We start from the raw sequence: 21,345 nt of genomic DNA, 5'->3' as shown, positions 1-21,345 counted from the left end.
CAGGCACTTGCCTTTGTGAATCTCCAAGCCCACCTTTGCTTCCCACCCTTGGTCTCATTTGCCTGAAATTGAATATCCATCCAGTAACCCAGAAAGCATGAGACTCCAGACAGAAATATGTAATGATAGTTTTTACTTTTGCGAAATTTTGCCTCCAATACATTCTTTGAAAGTAAAAACTATTTTCCAATTTCTGGTTTTCTCTCTGCTCTTCAGCATATGAAGAGGCAGAAGTTGGGGTGAGGGGCAAAGGACTTTTAAAGCAGACATTTGAGATGAATTGACATTAACATCTTGGTTTGGGCTCCATGGAGTCTGTGTCTGCTCTGAAGGTGTTTTTGCATCTTGACTTTGTCAGCAGTGGTGTAGTGGGTAGTAGGCTTCCAGGTAGGGTAATCTCTTGGGGACAGTTTTGTGCTTTAAAGGAACTTTGCTGGAGCTAAGGTCAGAGTCTTCACAGGCAAAGCCATTTCTCTAGTTTTCCAGTTCAAAATGCAGATGTAGCAGTGTAGGGGTCCCATAACAGAAAGAGGCTTATCACTGACCTCTAAAAATAATACAAGAAAGTAGTTATTGACTGCTTTTGGCACAACTTGGAAAACATGGTAAGGCTGAAAACCACATTGACATCATTTATTCAGTAAACATTTAGTGAGTGAATCCCTGCTGTTCACGAGTGCCCAAGGCGAGGCACTCGGATCACCAAGACGAAGACAAGAGCTTTGCTAAAGAGTTCTTGGGAAAGGGGAGGCACACAGAGAAACAGATAATTAGAAAACCTGGGACCTGCCATCAGGGGAGAATAGTAGCTTAAACAGAGTCTGAGAAGGCTTCAACAAGATGAGCGCTTTCGAAGGAGAGAACAAGGGAGAAGGCTCTAGGTGGAGGTCAGTAATTGCTTGTGCAAATAGAAGGAAGCTCAAGGGACCTCATGTGCATGTGGAAGGCTAGGGACGGGAAGTGGCTTCTAATCAGGCCTGGTGTGGGTCCCGTGAGAGCCTCGGCGAGACATGCGCACCAGAGTCACATGTGTACCTCTTCCCGGGGGTCCCGTGGTGGGTGACTGGCGCTGGTCACCAAGCCTTATTGTGGGGTCGGACCTGCCTCTCCTGTACCCCAGCCTGCTCTGCAGATAACCTGTCTTCTCACATCATCCAGAGATGACCCGGTGCTCACAGCACTGCAAAGCCTCCGTTTTTAGAAGCTTTGCAACAGAAGCTAATTAGAGAAATAGGCACTGTGGGATACTTTGGGAGCATTTTTTTTTTTTTTAATGAAAGTGATACATTGGCCCTCAAACAAAGCAATTAAAGAAAAAGCAGCTGTGCTAGCTTCCCCAGGGATTAGACCTTTAAAATCTTTGTGACAGAGAAAATTACTTGGGGAAAAATAGACATAAATATCTAAGAAGTGCTTCATATTTGAAAAACTAGGAAAATTTAAAGGCATTAAATTCTCATGAAAACTTTACTCCATTAATTTTGAGTAGGCCAGACATAGAGCTAACTCAGCAAGTCCCCACCACCTCTCTGGGGTGCCAAATGAAAAGTTCTGTGTGTTCTTTTCAGAGGCACACAGAGTACCTTTCTTGCATCCAGAGACTGAGGGGCTCAGGTACTTTGTACCTCACGTCACCCTGATGTGTATCCTCTTGGCTTAACTATGGAGCAGCTGATTTCTGCACGTGAGTGATGAAGAGGCTCGCTGGTCCTCACCTCTCTGCTCAGAATCAGGTACATCAGCTCATAGGAAACACATCCAGGCCTCGCAGCAGCAGGTCGAGACAGCACCATGTCTGTGCGTGTAACTCTATGTCTCACCACATCATCCTTCAGTTCATTGGGTATTTCCTGTAACTGAGACTTTTTGGAAAGAATGTATTGTTTTTATGATTTCACCCAGTGCTTGCTGACCCCCCTGCCATGTATGAACATGCCCCCTCCCCTCCTCTGCACCACACTCCATGGAACGTTCACCTTCCCCAAGCAGAGATACATTCCTGATGTCTCTGTACCCCCGCTTCCCCTGGGGCTTGGTCTGTAGAGATCAGGAGCAGGCTCAAGCTACTGCTCGTGTGATTTTGCTTTCATTGCCCAGCATGTACCTCTCCTCACTCATAGCCCTATACTTCCTCAGAGAATAGATCTTTACCTGGACTAGGTTTTATGCCTTCCATCAAACAAGCTGTGAAGCGGTGTGTTCTTGCTCTCAGAGGACCATGGCTACAGAATTCTTAAGCATCCCTGTGGCTCACCTGAAGATTTTCTTCATCCCCCAGATTTTGGGAGCATGCAGAAATCTTCAGGGATCAGCTGAGCAGAGTTTTAAGCACCTTCACTGGCCTGGAGCTTCAGATCCATTCAAGCAGGGCCCGCAGAGGGAGCCTAAGCCCATCACCTGGGGGCAGTAACATGCCTGATGGAACCCCTGCTTTCCAAACCTTTTCTAAGTCTTTTTCTTTTTCTTTCTCTTTTATTATTAAGTACATCCATTACCATAGGTAAAATAGATAGCTACTGGGAAGTTGCTGTGTGACACAGGGAGCTCAACCTGGTGCTCCTTGTGACAACCTAGAGGGGTGGGGTGGGGTGGGGTAGGGGGTGGGAGGGGGAGGTTCAAGAGGGAGGGGAACGTATGTATACTTAGGGCTGATTCATGTTGTGCTATGGAAGAAAGGAACACAACGCTGTGAAGCAATTATCCTCCAATTAAAAATAGATTTAAAAAAAGCTGTGTTTATTATAACAAATAAAACATTGTTCTCATCACCTAATTTGACAAATGGAAAATTGCCAGTAATTTTGAAGGCTCCTTTCTTCTCTTCCTCAAGTCTATACCCTTCTTCCTTCTCCTTATTTAATAAATTATTTCATTTTCCTTGTTTTTGAAGGAATCAAACTGTGGTTTTGGTTTTCTGTGCCTTTAACCTTTTCTTAATATTCTTGAGATTTAGCCGTGTTGTATCTTCTATTGTAGTTTGTTCATTTTAAGTGATAAGCCTTATCTTTAAACATATTGCTTAACAAAGAGTTTAACTCTTCTAAGAGTCACCAAGGTAATGTTGTTTGAATGCTGAAATATCTGTTTTCCGTGGCTGCTGGATTAAATCAGACAAAATATTTTACAACTGGTTCAGTTTCCATTCATCAAAACCAGTCCCAGCTGCCTCTTTAAAAATTTATGCTTTAATTTTTACTTTTTCACTTAGGTCATCTTAGGCAGGTAATTTTTTAAGACATTTAGCATCTAAAGTCTTTGTATCCTTCAATAAGAAAAATGTTTTAAAAACAGAAACCACTTGAGTATCACTATTAGCTTTATTCATCTGTGCTTTAAGTTTGGTCGTCAGCTCTTGCTGTGTTTCAACACTTGGCCTGAGGTGGTGGATGAGGGAGAAGGGGAACTGTAAGGGCCTCTGAAAACAGGGCAGGAATTTAAAGAAAGCTTGACAAATCCAAGCCTTCTAGGTACCGTTGGCACTCCGTTCCAGGAAGTTTTCTCACTGCTGAAATGTTCTTCAGTCGTGTACAGCTCTCTCCTGTCTCCCCAGGTCCCTAAGGCCAGGTGGTTCACCCCGGCGTTCCCTGTGCAGTTCTCACTGTTTTGCTTTGCTGTCTGTTTTCCAGTCCCCATCTCCGGGCAGTTCCTCACCCCTGGGTGCAGAGTCTTTGAGCACACCCCTTCATCCTGGTGACCCCGCGGAAGCCTCCACAAATAAAGAGGTAGGATACCATTTTGTCTCAAAAGCCATCAGTCCATTATGTTTTATTTCAATTCTGGTTTATGCTTTACCCAGCCTCCCATAGAGCTGCTGACCCAGATTACTGTAGGGAGAACAATCCTCATCTCTCCAGCACGGAATTCAGTGATTAAAGCTGTGCCATCCCGTTCGATAGCCACTAGCCACTGGTGTCTATTTTAATTCATAAATAAGATGAAAAAGTCACTTCCTCGAGCACACTAGCCACATGTCAGGTGCTCAGTAGCCACATGTGACTAGTGGCTATTGTACTGGAAGCAGAGTTGACAGAACATTTCCTTGATTGCAGAAAATACTGTTGAATGTGAAACATCAAAAACGGTTGAGCAGTGAGGTTATGAGCCTCGATGCCATGGCATTACAGTTGCTATGTGGTTTGGGAAGTGGGCTGGTTTCTTAAATACTCATTTATTTCAGGCCCAAGTGAAATAGCTTTTTGACAACAGGGCGACTGCTTGTCCTGTTTATCTGGGGTAGTTCTTGTTCATACTTGTCGTCCAAGCAGCACACCGGGTGAGCACCCCTTCTCACTCTAAAGCAGTGCTGTCCAAGAGGACTCCCTGTGATGCTGGGAATGTTCTGCTTCTGGACTGTCGTGTTTGGTAGACACACACCAGCCGTGTGTGCCTTGCTAGCCCTGGAGATGCGGCCAGTGGCACTGAGAAACTGAATTTTTCATTTTATTGCATTTTAATTAAATAACTATGTGTGGCTAGGGGCTCCTGGGAAGTGCAACTGTAAAGTGTCTCTTTGAACAGCCAATCCTATGGTCACCCTACTGATGGAGGCCATGCTCTGCTCTGGCAGAGAATATTTAAGAGAGAAGATGCTGCTGGCTCCTACTAAGGTTTCTGAGGCTAGAAAAGGGCAGGTGTTTTTCCCTGAGGGGGAAACATTGCCTTCTTCAGCACCCATTGTCCTTTTACTCCTGGCTAACTGCTCCTCCCACCTGTGTATGAACTAGCATCAGGTCAATACTGACCTGCACGATCATCTTATGCGTGGGCTCAGCTCGCTCTAAATATAGATAATGCCTAATCAGCACTGGGGATATTCATGAAAGAGATAAACCACATAAATGAATGATTATCTAATTTTCCTTCCTTTTTGCTGATAAAGAAAGTTAAATTCAGTGGAGAAAGTGATCTCCATTTTAACCTGAGTGGCGATCACTTCTAAAAAGGAGTCTTAGTTAAAATTTACCCTTGATGTATCATTGAATACACATCCGTTTGCCATTAAACATTCATGCAGGGGAGAAGTATTTTTTATTAATCTATTCATATTAAAGCAAACAAACACAGGGAGACAGTCTCAGAAATGACACCAATATTAGAATTTAGATTTGAAATATGTTTTGTCCTTCTCTGGTCTTGATCAGGCCTTGGGAACAGGAGTAATGGGGTTACGGTTTCTTCTGGCCCTGCACCCCTTATATTTTATTCATAGCACATGAATAGGTGAGCACAAATGGCAAGAAGAAAAGCCACAGTGATGATAACAGTAATGAGAGTTACCATTTCTTGAGCGTTTATGCATTCAGGCACCAGGCCAGGCAAATCACATAGTATCTCATTTAAGCATTAAATGACTTCTATGAGGTAGGAATTATTGTCTTCAATTATTAATGGAGGAAGCTGAGAGGTTAAGTAACTTACCTTACATCCCAGATGTCACAAGTAGTAGGGCCAGGTTTAAAATCCAGAGTTCTGGAGAGCCCAGGCTCTTAACATCACAATCTGTTGTCCCTGGGGTAAAGAGCACTTGCAGGACATACACTGTATGGACAGGTAGCTTGTGTGTTATTATTTCAATGTTCAGGCCTCCAGGCTCTACACACGGTTTGAGTGACCTCTTAAACATCCCAAAGATTTGGCCTTTATCTTCTTGAATGTGTCTCTGTTAATTCTTGAATGTTAAGGATCAACTAATGTTCATTTCTGTCCACATGTGAGAAAACAAAGGGCTCATCAGACATCTGAATATTCAGCATTTGATTATTCATCAGATATAATAAGCAAGGCAAATTTGTTAGTTTCCCAGTTCCTACAGGACTTGGCACATGTTTCTGCATATCTTTAGAAATAATGATGAAAATCCTCTTTGTGTGCAATAATTAGAGATTCTTTCATTTCACAAAACTCTTAAAAAAAAAAAAAGTTTACTACCCTAGCGACTAAAGAAAGCCAGTCATGAGCCCATGAATAGAGAATACACGAATGAACCAAATGCCCTGCATTGTGACTCTAAAGAAAATGGCAGCTTTTAGAGCTGTAGACTAATGCGATTCTTGTAGCTTCTGCTCAAATCTGAGCACTGTCCTTGAGATTAGCATTCAGAAAAGTATCCGAATAGTCCAAGAAAATATAAATTGGCTTCTTAGTTGTACCTGGAAGTTAAACCATTTTGATTAGATGAAGTAAAGCCCTTATTGCCCCTAAATGCTGAGGGCAAGGAGAGGGAAATGGTTGGGGAATAATAATCTAAAAGTCTTAGGCCCTTGTGAAGAAGCTAGCTTTCATCTGCATACCATGAAATTATAGATTTTTTTTTCTTTAAAGCAACAGAGTTTAAGCCAGCAGGCACTCAACTGGGCCTGTCTTCTCGTTTGAGTAAATAGAAAGTAAAATTAATGTAAAGCATTTTTGAACTTGGAGTTCCCTTTTTCTCCTGTCCACGTAATCTGACGTTCACTAGGTGTGCATTTTTCCGTAGATGCTCTAGCAGCCAGTGACTTTTCATTCCTGGTGAACTGTGTCCTTAGTGTCCCGAAAGGTGATTCTTTTCTGAAACCAGAAACCCGCCTTTGGTATGAGGAGCTTTTTCATCCCAGTGAGCACATCTCCAGCACGTTTACTGAGATTACCCTGCATTGTGTATTGTGTGATTAGTGTTGAATTGTTGTCCTTGTCCTGGGTTGAGTTTAAAGTCTTAAAATTGTTTCTTTTACTCCCTCCAGTTTTTCACATAACAGCTAACACTACTGTTTTTTTTTTTAATATTATGCAAATTTAATTTATCATCCCTTTACCATTCCCATCTTCCAAATGAAGAGCACTGTATAAACTGTATCAAGGTGTTCCCCATGATATCCCAGCCATCACACAGGCCCCTTCCCTCTGTCAGTCCACTAGGCACCCCAGAGTATTCCATCAATTCAAGTCACCCTACTGAGCAGCTATGTTTTACTAGATGGTCTTGTTCTGAAATCATCACCTGATACCTGGTAGATTCTTAGCAGTGGAAATCCTCAGGCTTTCTGAAGATAACCCTTGGCCATGCAGACTCTGATTTTGCCCATTTTAGGGACTCTTCTACACTAGCTCTCGACTCTCCTACAATGCTCACATCATCCTGCCCCAGATTGTCAGCTGCAAATTCTGTTACTGGTTGAAGTAGAAATGAATTACTGACTCTTACTCCACTGAGAGTTATCTCTGGGACATTTGCTTGTGAAAGGAACCAAGGGTTAAGTGTTGGTCCTCTGAGAGCTGGCGTTTAAACTGTCATCCAGTCAGGTTCTATAAACCTTCTAACTGATTATATCCACTTCAAGGATGCTGTTGGGAGACTAACCTTTGCTATGGGGTTTTACTTAATATAAAAAATGCCATTACATAAATCATTATTGTGACAGATTTTTTAACTGCTTCTTAAACTTCTTTGTTTATTGGGCTCTTATTTTAAGAATAATATACAATACATGGTAACACATAATAATGACTTATGTAATGGAATTTTTAAACTAAAATACACCAGTAAGAGATGAAAGGAAGAGATAAAAAACCCTAGCAACCATATTTAGCACAGTGAGAGATCAGACCTAAAGTACAAACAAAATTTGCCCTGCAAAGACCTAAAGTGGAATAAAATTCTCAAAGGGAATTCTTAATTTTAACATATAATCATATTATTGGTGCTTTTACTAATCAACAGTTTCTCACACACCTAGATTCTTACAAATATAAATGGAGCCTTTATTGTTACTGCTAATTATGAATTTTGGTCCATGGATTATTTTTTAAGATAACAAACATTTCTCTGATTATGGAATGTAGGGTTTTTAGATTATCTAAAATATGAATGGATGGTTCTGGGCTTCAGGTAACTTTTAATAATAAATGCATATATTTATTCACACTTCATTTTCTGTAGCCAAAAATGGTTGACATCTGTTAATATCTGGCATTGGTGATGTATTCATTTTTCATTTTGCATGGATGGTTGTGTTAATGAATTTTTAATGATGCTTTGTCCTTTTTGAAACTTTTTGTCTTATTTACAGTCAAGAAAAAGCTTGGCTTCATTCCCAACCTACGTTGAAGGTAAGAGCTGAAAAGGAAATACTAAACACTGAGTCATTCATGAATCTTTTAGCATTTTGGGTATTGGAAGAACTGGGCTGTAAGATACTAGTGGGAAAGAAAGGCCACAAAGTCACTTATTCAGTCTTAGAATCTTAGACTAAAACAGCAATAGCCATGAACCTCTCAAAGACCCTCCTCCCTGTCCTTGCTGATTCTGTCCAGGAGACGGTGAGGCTGAGGGGTGCTGGGGGGTTTTGCCTAGCCTAGAACTGGCCATATTGGATTCAAAACCCATGTCTCCTCATCTCCAATCCAGTATACCTCTTGCATTCATCAGGAACCATTCAATTAGAAACAGTGTTTAACTAAGGGGGAAGTTTAAAAAAAAAAAAAAAGTTCCCAGTAATTCCTGTCTCTTGCTTGGGTGAGCTAATAATAGTAACACTTATCAAGCTCTCTTACTCTGCCAGGTACTGATAACTAATTGAATCCTCAGATTGATCTTGTGAAGTGGATTTTATCATTATCCCCGTGTTATGCATGAGAACTAAGGCATAGAGCGAGGGTGAGCAGCCTTCCCAAGATCCTGCAGTGAGAGTCGCAGAGACAGGCTGGGAACCGGCAGTCTTAACTTCACCGTTCTCCATGGGATTGATAATCTATGCAGGACAGCCACGTGGTTGTGCAGACTAGGCACCGCAGCTTGAGGTTGGACCACACAGATGGCACGACTACTGATCCTCTACCAGGGAGGAGGGCAGATGATCTGAGGGAGCAGGGGCATTATCATATCCTTGAGGGAGGGTTTTCTAGGGGCCATAGGATACCCGGACATTGTGTCTGACCTTCAGGTTCTATGTCTGTTCCACTGCCCTAGGATAAATTACCTGAATTCATAAACCTTCCTTTGAACCCTTTGGCCTGAAGCCCAGGACAAGGTCGTTTCTTTCTTGAGTAACCTGGAAATTATATGCATTGTTTTTGCAAAGACCCAGAACTCCAGAAGAGCACTTGGGGGAGTTTTCAGGAATTTAGAAAATATTCTTCGAGATTTCCAAGCTCAGCATCAACATGAATGTGAAGATATAATGTGTGTGCTTGTTCACCCATAGAGCAACACAAAGGCATCACTGAAAAGGAAAGTCTGCAATTCTTTGACTTAGGAGAAATATAACTTTAATTTTTTTAACTTTAAAAAAGTTACACTAGCACTAAGTGTAAAATGAAATTAGGATTATTTTTTGTGAGTGTAATACAGTGACATTTGATTCTAGTCAATTTCCCTAGAAAATAATTGACATAAATTGTATCTCAAATATGTATTTGTTTAGGTCCAATATTTCTCTCTCTCAGCTTCTTGACATTTATATGGTTGCTTAAATATCACCTGAATTACTCTTAAACACATCTACATATTCATACTTAACTGTGGTTGTAAAGGGACCCTTTTCAGTAAAGAGAGCTAAACCCACCGATGAATATATGATAGTGGAAATCCCATAGAGAAAAGAAATCCCAAAGAGGAAAAAGATGTTTCATTTTTTTTTCTTTTAACATTCATTATTTTCACAAAATAAATGGAAGTCTTTTAAAAGTTGCTGTTCTGGATGAGGTCTTTTTTTCTCTTGGTTGTCAAAAATGATTACATTTATATAACATTATAAATCCATCACTGGGATTTATGATGGTATTTTACTTTTTACAAGACATAGTATAGATCCAAACTTGTCCATGTATTATTTTACTTTAACAGTGCTTTCCTGCTGTATAACTAAAGTTATACATTGTAAATAACCTGAATTCTGCTCATATCTGTAAAACCTTCAGGGTAGGAAGCGTGTGTCTTTCAAGAAGCACACAAATGACTGGCATGTGATAGAGGCAGGTTTGGCTGTATCCCTCAGTGTTTGTCCAGAAACCTTTCTCAGAAAGATTGAGAATCAGAAAACTTAACAGGTTTCCTGATTTAACTTCTACACAGATGCTTTGTGAAGACCTTTCCTAAAACAGTTAAATTCTTTTTTTCCACCAGCGCCCTGGTTTTAGGAAAACAAATAGATTACGTTGTCTGTACCCTGAGAAGTAGCTTATCGTGGGAACCAGCTGTTTAAACTCAAGATGAGCTTGATGTGTAAGGATAAAAATAAAAATCATTCTAGATTAGCTCTTCAAGAGGAAAAGGCAAATTGTTTCCATTTCGAGTTGTCTAAGAGCCTGAGTTTTTAACAGTGGGTTAAAAAGTATATTTTAGTCTTTCCAAATATGGCATTCAAGCCAAAGAAAATACATATGTTTTCACTGCAGAATTAAAATGCCTTTCTTTTCACATCTGTTGTAAAGTTATGTATTAGTCCCAACACGTTTTAATTTCCAGTGGGGTTTATAGGTGATCATGATTAGAATCAAACTTCCCAGGTGACTCAGTGGTAAAGACCCTGCCTGCCAATGCAGGAGACATGGGTTCTGTCCCTGGATCAGAAAGATCCCCTGGAGAAGGATATGGCAGTCCACTCCGGTATTCTTGCCTGGGAAATCCCATAGTCAGAGGAGCCTGATGGACTACAGTCCATGGGGATTGCAAAAGAGTCAGACACAACTGAGCAACTAAACAACAGCAATGGTTAGAATCAGATGCCTCCATGTTAATTATTTAAAATTAAAGGTTTGATTTGAAAGGCTGGTGAATGAGAACAGAAAATTCCAAATTTCCTTGGAATTGGTATGTATGTGGATCCAGGCCGGGCACATTATAGCAGGTAAGTCAACAAGGTTATTAGCACGAGACCATGACTCTGGGGTCATGTTACCTCTCTTACAGACTTCAGGTTAGAGGCTCTTTGGGGAATCCAGACATTCTGCAGCAAATACTCATTTTTCTGATTTATAATATTTATTTCCCCCAGTATGGATAAAATGGAGGGGGTAGGTGATATGAATCAGTGGCAAGCAAAGGAACTACTGGATGATGAGGCTGTCTAACAAGATGGCCTTCTGCTCATCTAACCATTTGTCCAGCAAACATTTATTTGATACCCACTGTGTGACAGAAGCTGACTAGACCCAGGAGAGCCAGACGTGATGGTATAGTGTTCCTTCTCCCAAAAAACAGCATCATTTAGCAATGAATTTTATATTTTATGTTTAAATAAATATTCACATTGTTTCTCATAGTAAATGGTCTGGGTGAAGTAGATTCCTCTAAGGAAGAATTTGCCCTTCTGTTTGAAAATGAGGGCATAGTGAAGGGAGATCAGAGAGATGCCTTAGACTCTCAGGTAGATGCACCTGCTCAGGGGTGTTGGGAGCTGACCACCTGTGTTGGAGGCGTGTAGCAGAGGGGAGGGGGCATGATGGGGGGCACACGTGGCCTCACTCATCACCATGGTCTGTGTGTTACAGTTCCTGGACCTTGTGACCCTGAGGACTTGATTGATGGAATCATTTTTGCTGCTAATTACCTTGGCTCCACCCAGCTGCTCTCAGACAAAACTCCCTCCAAAAACGTGCGAATGATGCAGGCCCAGGAAGCAGTAAGCAGGATCAAGGTGAGGGGGTGCCCTGTGCTCTGACGGGGGGTGGTGGGCCAGTGTGGGCAGCTGAGCTGTCCATAGTGGTCACCCCGCACCACATGTCCCAAGTTTAGTGGAGTGGACTGAGGTGACATGACAGGCAGGGCTTATACCTGTACCTGCCAAAGTTCTCAACAGAAAAATGATTTGCAAAGTGTGTTGGAGTCTTGATGCATAAATGCTATATAATTTGATTGTTCTTAATGGCCAGCCTTGAGGAAGAAGTACATATGATGATAAGCTTTGGAAAGGTGGAAAGATGAGAAAGGACAGCATTTTAAATATTATCTTTCCAATATGTGAGCCCTGTATCACTGCATTTCTGCTGACAGAGATCAGTGCCTTGAACATTCATGCTACAGAGTGGTTCAAACTAGGTGTCATTGCTTTCGAACCTGTCGATCCTGTTCAAGCTAGATTGAACTGGCTTCAGTTCAGTCGTTCAGTCGTGTCCAACTCTTTGCAACCCCATGGACTGCCACACACCAGGCCTCCCTGTCCATCACCAACTCCCAGAGCTTGCTCAAACTCATGTCCATTGAGTCAGTGATGCCATCCAACCATCTCATCCTCTGTCATCCCCTTCTTCTCCTGCCTTCAGTCTTTCCAAGCATCAGGGTCTTTACCAGTGAGTCAGTTCTTCACATCAGGTGACCAAAGTATTGGAGCTTCAGCTTCAGTCCTTCTAATGAATATTTAGGACTGATTTCCTTTAGGATTGACTGGTTTGATCTCCTTGCAGTTCAAGGGACTCTCAAGAGCCTTCTCCAATACCACAGTTCAAAAGCATCAATTCTTCAGCACTCAGCTTTCTTTCTGGTCCAATTCTCACATCCATACATGACTACTGGAAAAACCATAGCTTTGACTAGATGGACCTTTGTCGGCAAAGTAATGTCTCTGCTTTTTAGTATGCTGTCTAGATCGGTCATAGCTTTTCTTCCAAGGAGCAAGTGTCTTTTAATTTCATGTCTGCAGTCACCACCTGCAGTGATTTTGGAGCTCAAGAAAATAAAGTCTATCACCCTTTCCACTGTTTCCCCATCTCTTTGCTGTGAAGTGATGGGACCAGATGCCATGATCTTCGTTTTTTGAATGTTGAGTTTTAAGCCAACTTTTTTCAATCTCCTCTTTCACTTTCACCAAGAGACTTTTTAGTTCTTCTTTGCTTTCTGCCAGAAGGGTGGTGTCATTTGCATATATGAGGTTATTGATATTCCTCCCAGCAGTTTTGATTCAAGCTTGTGTTTCATCCAGCCGAACATTTGGCTTGATGTACTCTGCATGTAAGTTAAATAAGTGGGGTGATGATATACAGCCTTGACGTACTCCTTTCCCAATTTTGAACCAGTCCATTGTTCCATTTAGTCTGGTTCTAACTGTTCCTTCTTGACGTGCATACAGATTTTTCAGGAGGCAGGTCAGGTGGTCTGGTAGTCCCATCTCTTTCAGAATTTTCTACAGTTTGTTGTGATCTACACAGTCAAAGGCTTTGATATAATCGATAAAGCAGAAAGTAGATGCTTTTCTAGAATTCTCTTGCTTTTTCTATGATCCAGTGGATGTTGACAATTTGATCTCTTGTTCTTCTACCTTTTCTAAATCCAGCTTAAAACATCTGCAAGTTCTCAGTATATGTGCTGTTAAAACCTGGCTTGGAGAATTTTGAGCATTACTTTGCTAGTGTGTGAGATGAGTGTAATTGTGCGGTAGTTTGAACATTCTTCAGCATTGCCTTTCTTTGGGATTAGAATGAAAACTGACCTTTTCCAGTCCTGTGGCCACTGCTGAGTTTTCCCAATTTGTTGGCATATTGAGTCCTGTACTTTCACAGCATCATCTTTTAGGACTTGAAATAGCTTAGCTGGAATTCCATCACCTCCACTAGCTTTCTTCATAATGATGCTTCCTAAGGCCCACTTGACTTCACACTCCAGGATGTCTGGCTCTAGGTGAATGATCACACCATCGTGATTTTCTGGGTCATGAAGATCTTTTTTGTATAGTTCTTCTGTGTATTTTTGCCACCTCTTCTTAATATCTTCTGCTTCTGTTAGGTCCATACCATTTCTGTCCTTATTGTGCCCATCTTTGCATGAAATGTTCCCTTGGTATCTCTAATTTTCTTGAAGAGATCTCTGGTCTTTCCCATTCTGTTGTTTTCCTCTATTTCTTTGCATTGATCACTGAGGAAGGCTTTCTTATCTCTCCTTTCTATTCTTTGGAACTCTGCATTCAGATGGATATCTTTCCTTTTCTCCTTTGCCTTTCACTTCTCTTCTTCACTCAGCCATTTGTAAGACCTCCTCAGACAACCATTTTGCCTTTTGCATTTCTTTTGCTTGGGGATGATTTTGATCACCGCCTCCTGTACAGTGTTACAAACCTCTGTCCATAGTTTTTCAGGCACTCTATCAGATCTAATCCCTTGAATCTACTTGTCACTTCCACTGTATAATCGTAAGGGATTTGTTTTAGGTCATACATGAATGGTCTAGAGGTTTTCCCTACTTTCTTCAATTTAAGTCTGAATTTAGCCATAAGGAGTTCATAATCTGAGCCACAGTCAGCTGAACTGGCTTGCTTCACCTAAAAGAAAGCATTTGATCAGATCTACTCTGGCTAATCTGAACCAAGTCAGTGCAAGGCTAACTCAGTTCAAACCAGTCATAACCTGTTTGCATCTGTATTGTCAAGATTTAAAAGGAGCGAGCTTCTTTGATCCCTGAAACCACTTTTGTCTAGTTTAAGTCATTCACAGCTAGTTTGAACCAGCCAAACTAGCTTGAACTGGTTTGAACTGGCCTGACCCCATGGAAATGCAGCCTCTAGAATACCCGCCATGACGCTAGTGCCCCTAGAACCGTGGACAAGCCAGTGGTGACAGGGACCCTGATGGTGCCATCGTGTCATTCAGGTGCTGCCAGCACCTAGAACCCCTGAGGCTGTTTTCAGCTAGAGCCACAGGCATTTCATCACCACTGAAATCAGAGCTGGGGACTTCGAGTGAGTTGAAATAGCTTAGGACTTGCCAGATTGGGTTCTGTCAAGTTTCCATTGGTCAGAATCAACACCCTTCTCAAGGGACTGTTCCCTTTACATGTCTTCTCTCTCACACATGCCCAGGTTTCATCCTGGGCTTTGTATGGCAGTGTGGAACAAGAAGCAAGAGTCCTTAACTTTCTTCATCAAGGGAAAGAATATTTGTTGAGCATTTATGTGTGCAAGGCTGTGCAGGGTCCTGGGAGGGAGGAAAAATAGTGATTTATAAGGTGAGATCCTTACACTCAAGTTCAGCAGCACACATGAGAAGTGAATTAAGCCAGCAAGTATACAAGGGGGTGCCGGAGGAGGAGAGAGGGGTGTCTGGATCAAAAGGCCACAGGAGTGTGGGGAGCCCTTGTGAGGTGAGACACTGCCTGGAAGCCTGAGGGAGGAGAGAGCAGCAACCACGGAGGTCATGGAGGTCACACGGAGCAGGGGTGGTACTTCACGTCCTTCTACCCCCACTCCCCCCGCTCCTCCAGGGCTGATGCTCGTCTCACGAATTTGCCCAGGCTCTGCTATGTCCTGAATAGTTGACAGGGTCAGTGCTGGCCCTGCCCTTCATTACCCATCACTGCACAGGAAGCCCATGCTGCAACTTTTGATAGCATTATTGACAATTTATTGGCTTCCCTAGTGGCTTAGATGGTAAAGAATATGCCTGCAATTGCAGGAGACCCAGGTTCGATCCCTGGGTCAGGAAGATTGCCTGGAGAAGTGAATGGCAACCCACTCCAGTATTCTTGCCTAGAGAATTCCACGGACAGAGGAGCCTTGTGGGCTGCAGTCCATGGCATTGTAGAGTCAGATACGACTGAGCGACCAATACTACTACTACTATTTCTACTACTGCTACTACTGAGGCTTTAGGATGTATGATCCAGAGAGTAATTTACAACTATATCAAGTCCCACCCCTACCTCCAGAGGTGCATCTTACCCTGTGACTCCCAACTAGACCACTTCCTGACAGTGTATCAGACCGACCCTCCTACCCTCTGGGTCTTTCAGACACAATAATGCTGCTGGTAGAATCTCAGGTATCTGTTGAGCTGTCTATCAGAGCTTGCTTGATCTCCTTTTACCCTCTCCCTGAGCATAAAGAGGTGACATCAATACCTGGAGATGTCCCCACAGTGTTTTCCATGTTAATTTAGGATCTCCCAGGTGCAGAGTTCAAGAATGCACAAAACTCCCTGGGAACAAGCTGCTTTTCAGGGACTGTCCTGCCTTATCTCATACAGGAGAACTTGAAAAGCACAATCTTTAGGGACAGAGTTCTGACTCCTCATGTCCCCACAGTTACCAGATATGATTATAATTTTGTTACATCAGCATTTGTTAAGTAAACCCCCAGGTGAGCAGAAGACTACAAGAGAAATTGAGATGGAGAAGTTTAAGACTCAGCAGTCCTGGAGGAAGCACCTGCACACCTAGAGAGGCCATGTGGGGAGGTCAGGCAGGACCTGGGCCCATGCCTTCACTGGAGTCCGTGGGTAGAATGCTTTGAGGTTTCCAGATGAAGGCCAGATTGGTCAGTGCAAACCAAAATGGGGTCTTGGTGAGCTCAATGGAGGTATTAGCTAGGGGCGCCTTGGCGAAGGCCCTGGGCAGCTGGGGGAGACAAGGGCTGATGAGTGGGGGTGGGGTCCCTTTAGGAGCTGACATGCGCATGTGACTCTGCAGGCTGCTTTCCACAGCATTTGCATGCATGAAGGGAATAATGTCAATTTAAGGTTCAGGCAGGCTGCTTAGCCAAACAGAATGGATGCTGAGGCAGTAATACCATGGAGTAACTTAGCTGAATTCTTGACCCAGCGCTTAGTTTCCAGGGTTAATAATGGTACCGTTAGCTCTCCCTGGGTCAGTGGGAGTGCAGAGACCCTGGATGGTTCTCTGATAGACAGGGACCACCAGTAAAGGGGGTATTTGGAAAAGAGGCAGTGCTTTTGGTTGTTGTCGTGTCGCCTGGGACATTTTTATTGGCATGAGAGGCTAGAACCAGAGATCTTTGCCACCCTGTTAGGTCCAAGATAGAGCCACGTGACAAAGATTTATCTCCTCCAGATTGCTAGAGCACCCTTCCCTGTCAAGGCACACTACCCGGGTCCATTCAGGTGAATCCTCCAGAACAAAGCAATAATCCACTCCCGAAAGAGTACTGAGGAACCCTGAGACCAAGCATTGCATGTTGCTTTGAGATGAGTTTTTCCTGGTTTCTGTTTATTGACTTGCTGATGGGTCGTCCTTGACTCCCACAGCTAGAGTCTGTCTGTCTGCTGCCCTGAGACACATGTGTGTGTTCAGTGACCTTAAGGGGACAGCAGGCACAGACGCATCACCCAAATGTAGGGCAGGTCTGGGGAAAGACCCCAGACTCCAGCATCCCCATGCCAGACCCCTCCAAGCACCAAGTCCTCTGCACGGTATACTTTCTGATTTCCCCAGTGGTTTCTGAGAGTGTTCTTTTCCATTTTTAAAGTCCAGCTCCCTGATGAGAAACCAGAAAGTTTACTTTTGAATCTTCAAAAAGGATTAGTATCCAGAAGTTCCACAAATCATTTGAACAAAAAATTAGAAGGCTTTGTCAATCAGAACAGGCAAGACAGGCTCTCTGATTATAAATCCATTTTAGACCTGCCTAGAGCAGAGTAAGCAGCTGGAAAATGTATATTTATTTTTACAGCAAATTGCTCTAGTGTGAGGAATTCATTATAGAGTGGTGAGATTAAACAGTCGCATTTCATGTATAAGTATCGTTTCACAATGTGCTTCTTGCATCTGAAGGGAATGTTGCCTATCATTAAATATTTTCTGCCTCGTGTTCCTTTTACATCCATTTAAATGCCTGTCAGATTGTTTGCCTTTACACCCAGCCTGCCACTTTTTCAAATTATAAGTGGAGAAGGCCGCGTTCAGAACCCGTGGTTTATTTCCTTGCCCCCAAGAAAGTTACTGTGGGGATGGTGCACAGAGACTTCACCACGTGCACGGGGAGCCAAGGGGCCGAGAGCGGGTCTCCAGATGAACTCGGGTGGTCCAGGGAAGCCTGCACTGGGGTGCCCGCATGCACTCCCTCCTCTGAGGAAGGTGCTGCACGCTTCTTCGTAAAGAGGCTGGCCTTTCAGGAATGAGTTACTCTGGGCCACCTCTAGAGAGATACAGAGCAAGCAGAATGAGGCTACCGATTTTCTAGCCACGTCCATCCAGGAAGGAAGGGGGAAGGGATGCTCTGTGGATTTATTTAGAAATCCATTTAGTGATATCCTCACCACAAACTGGAGTAATTCCTGGCTTGGTGCTCTCACCTACATACAGAAGAGCGTCCTCCTTTCTTTCTCTGATTCCTTCTGCCTGCCTCCCTCCCTCAGGGACCCCAGCTAGGCCCTCTCCTTCCTCTGCCTGCATTGTTTATTTGACCCGATGGATGCCAGGGAGGCCTTCCTCTCAGGAACCCCCTGTGGCCCTGTGTTTGAGGTGCTTTTGCTCTGAGCCAGCTCTACCCCTGATGTTTGGGTTTCCATTTCAAAGCAGGCTTTAATTCCTGGTCTGTCCGTCAATTATGTGGTGTCTGTCACTCACATAGCACCAACTGTGGGCTGACATTTAATAGTGATACTGGCTTTACACTTGGAGTCTGAAGAATTGCAGTTTTCTTAAATTACAAATAATGTGCAGGTTTATTTGCCAAAACTGGGGGGAAGATTTGGAGTTGTGGTTTTTCTAGATATGAATCTGGCTCAAAAAGCAAACTGTCCCTATGCAAGATCCCTGTGACAAGGCCTCTTAGCAGATAAAAATCAACCACGTCCTTGACCCTGAGAAACCTGCAGTCTTGTGAGGGAGTCAGGGAGAGTGTTTAGGTAACCGAAGTACAAGGCAGACTGAGGAATCTGTAATTAAGACATTTCCATCTACCAAAATGTAAGATACAAGGTACATCTGAATGCAGCAGCAGAGTTAGAGGATATCTGCCATTTTTTTTTTTTTTGCAGTTTTTTTTTCATCTTTGCACCCTCCCTAATCTATTCTTTCTGCCTTAGTTCATCTGTTTTTGAGAAGTAAGAATAACCTTCCAGAAAGCTTCCCATATGATTTAGAAATGCATTAGAGCAATGGTCCTCAAAGTGGGACCAGCAACAGCATCATCAGCTAGGAAATTGTTAGAAGTACAGACTCTCAGGAGTTTGTTAGAAGTGCAGACTCCCAACCCAGTCAGAAACTCAGGGAGGTAAAGCCCAGGAACCTGTTTTCATAGGCCCTCCAGGAGGTGGTAATGTGTGCTGCAGGTCGGGAACCGCCCCCTGAGAGAAGTGTGGCCCATCCGTCCAGTGTGAAGGAGCCTCTGTTCCCTAGCTGTGCTCTCACATTCTGGTCAAGTGCAGCGCTTCTCGCTGATGGAGTTCTATTGGCAGATAAACACAAGAAACGCCACCACATAGATATTTTTGGTATCTGTCACATGTATTATCCTAGTGAAGGCTCTGAGAAGTCCTGTACTAAGGAGATTTAATTCAGTTTGTTTCACCAGAAGCTTCCACAATTACTTGAAAGCAGAATACATTATCCCTATGGTGATACCTAATCGTCTTGTTGCTGGGATTCTTTTAAATATGTTTTAGGAAAAACTTCTAGAGGGAGCTTTGCCCTACACTCAGTATCTAAAGCAGGCAGAGGTATCCCCTTCCGAGCCCTCCCACAGGTGGGAACCCTGCCTTGACCCTACCTAGAGAACCAGTTGAGAAGCCTGTACAGCAAGCTCACTCGCCCCTTCCTCTCACTGCATCTCCATGCTTCATTTCACCCTCATTCGCACTTCACTCTCTGCTCCTTCACCGAAGACGGGGTGAGCTGCTGAAACTGCCTGAGCTGTAGAAACTGCTTCATGTCCACGCAATGTGGTGTGTTTGTCTCCATGGCCTTTTGGTATTGTTTTGGTCCACACATTTTTGTAAGGTGTGTTCATTATCAAATATTCTTATATCTGTCTTTACTAGTCTGCCCCAAAAGATCAGATTTTTTTTTTCCATTCTTTTATGGAGAGATTTTATTTAGGTGTTTCAAAATTTAATTGTAAAATGAGAATTTCTGTCAGTGTTACCTTGTCTAAGCCAGCTGATTTCCCATCTGACCTGAAGAAGTCTATGGTCGATAAAGAAGATATTGACATGGATAGCAGCCCCTTTACGTACATTATCTCATTTACTCCTCCAAATGGAGAGGGTGGGAAATCTGTGAGGTAGGTATCATTAACCCCATTTTACAGACGGATTGAGACGGACTGAGAAGTTTATAGATGAGAAACATGTCCAGCTGGCACTGTAGCAATTTGGAATATATTAGGTTTCCAGTTTGATTATCTCTTCTGCCACTTAATAGCTGTGTGACCTTGGGCAAGTTAATGAGCCTCTCTGTGCCTCAGTTTTCTCTTCTGAAAGATGAGGATAATGTACTGCCTGCCTCACAGGGTTATTGTAAGGTTTTATACTGTTACATGTGAAGTGCTTAGAAGGATATGGGCATGTGCTAAGTGCTCAGTGAGTGTTAGCTGGGGAAAGAAAAGCTAGAATGGTCAGAGGATCCCAGACATAACTAGCCTTAGAGGGTCTTAGCAACAGCGGGTACTCAGTACACGTTGCGGATGGAGTGATTGGATGCACAGTGCTGCACGTGTCCTTTGGTGATCGCCAGCCTGCTGGTGGTGAGCCCCAAGTCTCGTGAAAGCCAGGGCTTTAAATGGATGTTATCAGCCCCTGCTTCAAGATGCATGTGGGCCTTAAGGCTCTAAGTCCTTTCTCTGCTGCTCCAGCTTCTCATTCTGGCCCTGACCCCCATAAGATTTCCAAACTTATGCCTAAATTTTTAATTCTAACTTGTTTCAGGGCACTTGGACATCATAAGTGATTTAAGGGTAGTGTTACTCTTAAGTGTACAACATATTTTTGACTTCATATAAAAATTCTCAAAATTCCTTTCATGAAACTTGGTTTGCCTTTTGGATCCTCTTCCTCATCACCCATCCCAGTAAAAACAGAAAGCGGGCGTTTTGTTGGTGGCAGGCTTGCTTTCCTTTGAGAGGGGCCCTTCAGATTAGATTTCTCATCCTGCAGGTGAAGAATTTTGACCAATGGCCATTAAGTTTTGGTATCAAAAATAGTGGAAATTCACATATTACTGCCGTATCATTTCAGGGGAGGTAAGACAAAGGTTAGGCTCTTACAGCAGTTGTCATCTTGAGGGTTATAACTGGTGCAGATCAGGAATCTGTGTGGCACAGCATCAGCCCGGGGCCACTCCTCAGATGCACAGATATTTCCACTGTCATTGCAGCAGTTAGGATAACGCTTGCAGTTGCTGCCTCCAGACTTCCCCAGAGTAGACTATTTCATCACTAAGTCTTGACCATCAGTGTGAGCTGTGGGGCTGGGGCTGCCCTGGTCTGCTGGGTGTACCAGATCAGCTGTTCAGTGTTTGGATGGCTGACTCATCCAGTTTCTCCGCCATGAGGTTGCACAGACAACACAAGTAGTTGCTTATGAGGTAGTGGCGTGTTGCTGAGAGCAAGAGCTTTGGTGCCAGGTGAGTATCAAGGGTGTGAGGGAGCTGCTCTTCCCACACCCCACCCCCATCATCACAGCAGTGCCCGTGGTTCGGCCACTGACTCA

The 21,345-nt window shown here is 43.2% G+C and overlaps 1 protein-coding gene and 1 long non-coding RNA gene across 5 annotated transcripts in view; one reads left to right on the top strand and one right to left on the bottom strand.

The window, feature by feature from the left end:
* Positions 1-21,345, top strand: part of APBA1 (amyloid beta precursor protein binding family A member 1) — a 244,730-nt gene that overhangs the window by 196,052 nt on the left and 27,333 nt on the right. For all 4 annotated transcript variants that reach the window (XM_061425500.1, XM_061425499.1, XM_061425501.1 and 1 more), the window contains exons 3-5: positions 3,627-3,722; positions 8,046-8,085; positions 11,467-11,612. In XM_061425500.1, the coding sequence (XP_061281484.1) occupies positions 3,627-3,722; positions 8,046-8,085; positions 11,467-11,612 (282 nt within the window). The remainder of the gene's footprint in view (positions 1-3,626; positions 3,723-8,045; positions 8,086-11,466; positions 11,613-21,345) is intronic.
* LOC133252678 (uncharacterized) lies at positions 117-1,957 on the bottom strand. The gene is made up of 2 exons (XR_009738047.1): positions 1,716-1,957; positions 117-547 (listed from the first exon to the last, which is right to left on the bottom strand). It is a non-coding gene; the product is annotated as an uncharacterized LOC133252678 (long non-coding RNA).

Source organism: Bos javanicus, chromosome 8, assembly GCF_032452875.1.
Source record: "Bos javanicus breed banteng chromosome 8, ARS-OSU_banteng_1.0, whole genome shotgun sequence".
Taxonomy (NCBI): domain Eukaryota; kingdom Metazoa; phylum Chordata; class Mammalia; order Artiodactyla; family Bovidae; genus Bos; species Bos javanicus.
The sequence above is the reverse complement of the archived record's forward strand: the minus strand, read 5'-3'. Positions and strand labels throughout refer to the sequence as shown.